A 6,446-nucleotide genomic window follows, 5' to 3' on the forward strand; every position below is an offset into this window, starting at 1 on the left:
TAGACCCATTTCTGTAATATACTCACATATCTATATTATTGCTAATATATATTGTAATATATCTATATCACTAAAGCACTTCTGGATGGATGCAAACTGCATTTCGTTGCCCTGTACCTGTGCATGTGCAATGACAATAAAGTTGAATTCTAATTCTAATTCTAATTCTAATGTAAAAGCTAAACAGAAATGTTTTTAGGTGGTAGAACTGTATTTTAAGTTAACCAGTTCTACCTTTGTCTCTTGCATTTCAAAAAGAGGCTTTGTGGGCATTGTGGTATTGTGGGGGTTGATGCCTGTACTTGAATTGGCATCAACCCCCACAATGGCATTTCACACTAATGTCTACTTTAGGGGATTCTGGATGAAGACAAGTCCGGTAGCACAGGTGCCTTATAAGTTTGTATTACTCTTCATTTTTCTCTGGCCTATAGCCCGACAATACTTTTAGTTCAGAGTAGTTGTACTGGTTTTTATATAGAGTACACACAGCAACTGAGACAGATTCACACACATTAACAAATAATGAGACTGCACTGAAAGTGAGAATTTTGTGTGGATCACCTGTACTGTCTGAAGACAGGCAATTCAGAGCGAGAGGTCTCCTCGATGAGTGGTGTCACAATATTTTCGATCATTTCTGTCAACACAGTGAATGTTGGCTCCACAATGAAATCAATGAATCCTACAAAAACAGACATTCATAATTGGCACAGTTTTTTTTAAATTCTCCCACTTAATTCAAGAAACAAATGTTTATTAGAGCCTTCTATATTACACACAAAAATTGACATTTATAGTTAGTTTCATCATGTGAATAATCACATGGAAGGAGGAAGCAGAATCATAGATTCATCACATTTTCAAACCTATGAAGTTAGGGACAAGAATTCCTGATCAAGTACCAATTATTAGCAGCCCCTAAGAGAACGACAAATTGATCATGTATAATTACAACCTGTAATGCAAACTTTAAATGGTAAATGGCCTGTATTTGTATATCGCTTTACTTAGTCCCTAGTGTAAAGTCCCTAAGTACCACAAAGTGCTTTACACTACATTCAGCCATTCACCCATTTATTCACATTCACGAACCGGCAACCTTCTGATTACAAGCCACGATCTCAAGGTCACAAACCTAGCGAACTGGCCCATGCAACACTTGATTTGAGGTCTTGGCTTGCCTCATATGTGACATGTCTAAAATAAATGCACCATAACCAATGTTCCCTCTAAACTGCGCGCCTGTGCAATCTGTGCTCACTGCTCGCACGGTCTCTGCGCACAGAAAATCTGCGTTGTGCACAAAAATAAAAATCTAACCTGAATTAAAATTAAAATAAATACATTAACAATTCATTCTGTTTTGCAGTGGAAGTCAGTAAGTGACCAGCGACTGGCTGCTCCAGCCAATGATGCGATTCACATTCATATATACGCAGCAAATCAATATAGTTGACAGGCTATGACAGTGTCCTTATGTGCCGACACTGGCGTTTTAGCTAGCAAAGCGTTGTGGCTGATGTGGAGTGAAGCCACGTTAATTATAACGTGTACAACCATTGGAGATGTGAGTAGGACAGACGGAACAATTGACGGAAAACATGTGGACTTTTTACCAGTTTATAAATTGTGTTGATCGGCCACGTAAAAACAGAGTTATGATAAAAAAATATCTGCAATGTCTGTTTTTTTCTGAATACTATATTTACTTTATTTACTTATATATTTTATATTTACATAGTTTATATTTACTGCGGGAATTTATATATAGTTTATATTTAATGCGGGAAGAAACGGTAAAAACAGCGTTTTATAAGGAAAGCGCTCAAAAGCGCTCTCCGCCTATGAGCAAAAACAAAACCAAAAAACCCCACACCCTTTCCTATTAGTGGAAAATGTACCATGTCAACCAACAGAGATACTGCCCATCTCTGTTGGTTGACTGTAATCTCTGTAATCCAATTAAAGTAAGGGATTACTATTGCAAAAAAGGTAATTCGATTACGGTTACTTTCCCGTAAGCACGCTGCGTTACTGCGTTACTAAAACTGTGATTTTTTTGCGAGAGTGTCTCATGACAATGACGTAAGCGAGTGCAACGTTCGTGGCAACAGCTGTGGCAACAATGGATAATATATCGAGTGCGGGAGAGAGTATGAGCTTTTTTCAAGTAACGTGACCAACACTGTCGACCAATCAAAAAATTATATGGCAACATGGCATTTAGTTGTTTAGGAAGGGGGGGAAGTTTTAGGAGTTATGGCGGTGTTTTGAGATGTGAGAGATTTGCGACGTTTATTCATAATACAAGTCAGAGCTTTATAAAAAAAAAAAAGAAAAAAGAAAATTGTGTTTTCAAAATTGGAGTTCAAGTTAATTTTACCAATAGTGTTAACATACTACACAGGTCATGAAGAAGACTTTTTAAAATTTTCATAAGTGGGCTAAAGTACTTCATTAAAAGTAATCTAGCATAAATGTAAATGCTGTAATTTGATTATTTTAATAAACCATGTAACTTGGATGGATTCGATGCTGGCGTGACCACAGTGCACACGTCTAATGTTGCTCATAGTGGTCCAAGGGACCGCTCAGGGAGTTTGTGTGTTTGCTCAGATACATGAACAATTAGAGGGAACATTGTCCATGAGACTGCTAATTAACTACTACCAATCCACCATTGAGAGCCTTCTGACCTACTGCTGCACACTCTGGTTCAACTGTTATACTGTGGAGGATAAGAGGAAGCTGCAGCAGGTGGTAAATTGCTGGCTGTCCAAAAAACGGTGAGAGCTTTATAAATGGTATATTTTAGCTGAACAGCTGAGAAGCTCATTGGAGCCTCTCTTACCTCCAAACTGTGAAACAGTTTCTTCTCCCAGACTCTTGAACACTCACAAACTGGACTGACACACATAAACATAACTCTATACATTTCATTACATTTATACATAGTCTTAGACAGTCTTAGACTGTATAAATAACTGTATACTGTATACGGCACTGTATAAATACAATTTAATTGAAAACTGAAACTGAATTGAATATTAACTCTTTTGACTTACTAGTATTTTTGTTTCATGATATTCAGATTCCACATTTATCTGTAGGCACTGCAATTCTTCCAAAAATGAACTTGAAAAAATATTATTATATTCACTTGGCTGTTATTGGTCACTGACTGCTGCTTGAAAAAACTTAAAATGTATCCAAAATATGCTAATCATTTAGAAAGAAGCATTAAGTGTATTTAAGAACTTTACCTATTTGGGACTGGGCCACCATGGTGGATTTGCGGTCACAAAGAGGGGAGAAAGGTAGACCCAGCTCTGCTTCCCTATCTCCCTGAAAACAAATGACACCGCTATGTTTACAAAGACAGTTGGCCTCAATAATGTACACTGTAATTCAAATTCGGAAGACTTTATTTATCCCCAAGGGGCAATTAAGAGAGACTGACCTTGCCGACCGTACATACAATACACAAACATCACATTGGGGAGACAGGTCAGGCTAGACAGCTGTTACTTTAGCTGGCCGGTCAGCCGCACGAGCAGCGACCCGGAACCGAACAATGGAAAAATGCACAACATCAGGAAGGACAAGGAGAAAAAAGAACTCACTCCAGACTGAGCTCCTACTGGGAGATCAGTTTGAGAACAGAAAAAAAACCTCCTCCGCGCATAGCACATGAAAAAATCTTAATACACCATTGAAACGCATGACAAGCAACAGGGAAAGGTAAAAGGTGAGAGACAGCCAGTGTAGACAGCGCATCCGGGCCTGCAGCATATGCGCTGGTCCCCTTTGATCCACCATCTGCATCAGGAGGGAATAAGCATCGAAGGCGTTTGGAAGGGGAGGGGGGGATGAGTGTATATCTGCATGTGTATATATAAGAGTTATTATGTGTACAACTAACCAATGCAATTTCCCTGAAACACTGTTTTTAATTCTATTGAATTAGAAAAGTAATGAAGTGACTTAAAAACTTTTATAAAATAAAAGTTCTTTTATTTTATACCTTTTATTAGACACTATGAACTGAGACGGAATGCAAGCCTCCTCTGAAAACCACATCGACTGAAATGGGAAACAGACTCAACCACAATAGGAGACTAAACAAAATGTTTGTACCTGGCAAGAAATGTTTCTATTTTGTTATGTCAAAGCATAATTTTTTCACCCTATGTCTAGTTGGCTGTTGAAGAGTAATGTTATCTGCATGGTAAACTACTGTGGTCCAATAATTAAGTTGCAATAACATTACTCATAGCTTTCTGAAATACCGTATTCAGCTGTAATACAACTTGCACATGTGAAGTGTTTAAGTTTAATTAAAGAACTGCAGTAGATTAATATTCCTATTTTTGCAGTCAGTCCTAAACAGTAATTGTTTTCCTGTCTGTGACTGTACTGTAATTGCAGATGCAGATTACAGCAAAACAAAGCTCAAGGTTTTTTTTATTTGTTTGTTTCTTTTTTGGCAGCATATGAAAACTTCTAGGGTCCTTACTTCAGTAGATGGGCAAGGTGTAAATAAGTCTGTGCATACTTCTGTTCCATTTTTGACTTAATGATTGAGTGGTTATTTCATGTCACAGAAATTTTGTTTGAGCATGTGTGTGTACAAGTATATCCAGCTAGCTGTGTATATGTATATATTGGTTTGTTTGTTTTATGTGTCCGATAAAAGGTTATCATCATTAAAGTATGGCTCCTACTTCCTTTACACAATAAAGTGTCAATGGAGGGACTAGGAGGTAGGTGCTAATTTTTCAGGTGACTACCTGTCTGAAGAACTCCTCAAGCAGGGATGTTGTCCAGCGATGATGGAGGTCCCAGCATTTGGCAGGATGGCTGATGTCAGCAGTGTGCAGCAGCAATGATAAAGCCTTTGGTTTGTCAATCCTGTGAATAAAGAGTGGTTAGTCACTGGTGGGTGTAAACAAACAGCAGCTGTTCAGCTCCCAAAGAAAAGTACATTAAAATTGGGTAAATATGAGTGTACTTTTTGAGTGCAATGAAACTTCCGAGAGTAAGATCTAGAGAGAAACCATGATTGCTAAATCAGTTTCATCTTTTCCAAGGGAAAAAATAATTATTGAAAGTAAAGCTAAAGATTGGCCATTGGCTTTTGGATATAGAGACTCTGTAAATAAGATCAGAATTTTCCTGATTTTCAGCAAGCATCCATCAAATATGATAGCTACACATTAACGTTGCTGACAGTATTTAACAAAAATATCTTTATCCCAGTCTTTCATACTTTACTGCTGATTATAATAAGAGTTTGGAAGCCATTACTCACGCCTCAGACTGCTGCAGGAGGCTTTTCATGGCTTTGATCTGCTGAAAGTGGCAGGACATGTCAGTGGCCAATACCATATCCACTACTAAGGCTCGCAGTTCTCTGAAAAAATAAATGTAGAAAGTAAAATATTCCAGAATTAGAAATAATAGCAATCTGAAAGGATTAGGATTCAGGAACTGAATCTGAAATCTGTCATTTAACAGAATTTTTCATAAATGATACAGTATTTTCCTGTTATTTTTAAATATGTGAAATATCAACACGATTATTTAAAAAAACAAAAACTGTCAAAGTCTGTAAATTAACATGAGTAATAAAAAATAAAATAAAAAAACTGTACCTGTAAATAAACATGTTTTACATTTTTAAATAAACTTTTTACACAGAAAAAGAGTGCAAAAATACAGTTGCAAGTTTAACATAATTTCATATATATTTACCTTGTTTATTTAAAAGATAAAACTGTTGAATTCTAATTTTGTGCACTAAATACACATTCAAATGCACATTTGGTGCATTGAGCGTAAAATGACCCCAAAATGCTACTAAAAGAAGTAAAGTTTCTGTAATTTTATGTGGGTTTGTTAACTAACAGGTATGTTGTGAAATTATAGAAGTTTGGTGGGGAAATGATATGAATGATTTTTTCAAGAGTATATAACATCTACTAGAATTAGTAAAATGCCAAAAGGTACGACTACGGTAATCTACAAATGGTGTATGCTATATTACCAAAATTGGTAAAATAACAGAAAAATAATACAAATAGAAATACATATTAATTATTATTTTTAAGATATCACCTTATTTTATGTCTTGATGCATGTTCAATCATACAGTTAAGTAAATCCCAAAAAGTTGATTTTGTTCCTTTGGACGTAGAGTTTTCATTCTTATAAACAATACATTTGCACAGTAACTGAAACCAGCCCACTGAATGAACAATGGACTGTGAGGTCAATTTGTTAATCATTGCAAATTCTCATGACCACCTACAACGACTGATCAAAGCCTATTGATCATTGATCAAAGTGATCAATGGCCATGAGTGCATTGACAGAGAGTTGGGGAAGGGCTGGAATCACAGCACTGTAAGATGGCTAAAGACGTACTGTTAGGCCGCCTCCTC

At 36.6% G+C, this 6,446-nt stretch overlaps 1 protein-coding gene across 1 annotated transcript in view; it reads right to left on the bottom strand.

Moving 5' to 3' along the window:
• Window positions 1-6,446, bottom strand: part of pde1ca (phosphodiesterase 1C, calmodulin-dependent a) — a gene marked incomplete at its 3' end in the record, with an annotated part of 47,919 nt that overhangs the window by 7,485 nt on the left and 33,988 nt on the right. Inside the window, exons 11-15 of the mRNA XM_005747478.2 lie at window positions 5,315-5,416; window positions 4,794-4,914; window positions 3,267-3,348; window positions 589-685; window positions 98-119 (exon numbers count right to left, since the gene is read on the bottom strand). Coding sequence (XP_005747535.2) covers window positions 98-119; window positions 589-685; window positions 3,267-3,348; window positions 4,794-4,914; window positions 5,315-5,416 — 424 coding nt within the window. The remainder of the gene's footprint in view (window positions 1-97; window positions 120-588; window positions 686-3,266; window positions 3,349-4,793; window positions 4,915-5,314; window positions 5,417-6,446) is intronic.

This window comes from Pundamilia nyererei, unplaced genomic scaffold (assembly GCF_000239375.1).
Source record: "Pundamilia nyererei isolate P.nyererei 1_Seehausen unplaced genomic scaffold, PunNye1.0 scaffold00198, whole genome shotgun sequence".
NCBI lineage: Eukaryota > Metazoa > Chordata > Actinopteri > Cichliformes > Cichlidae > Pundamilia > Pundamilia nyererei.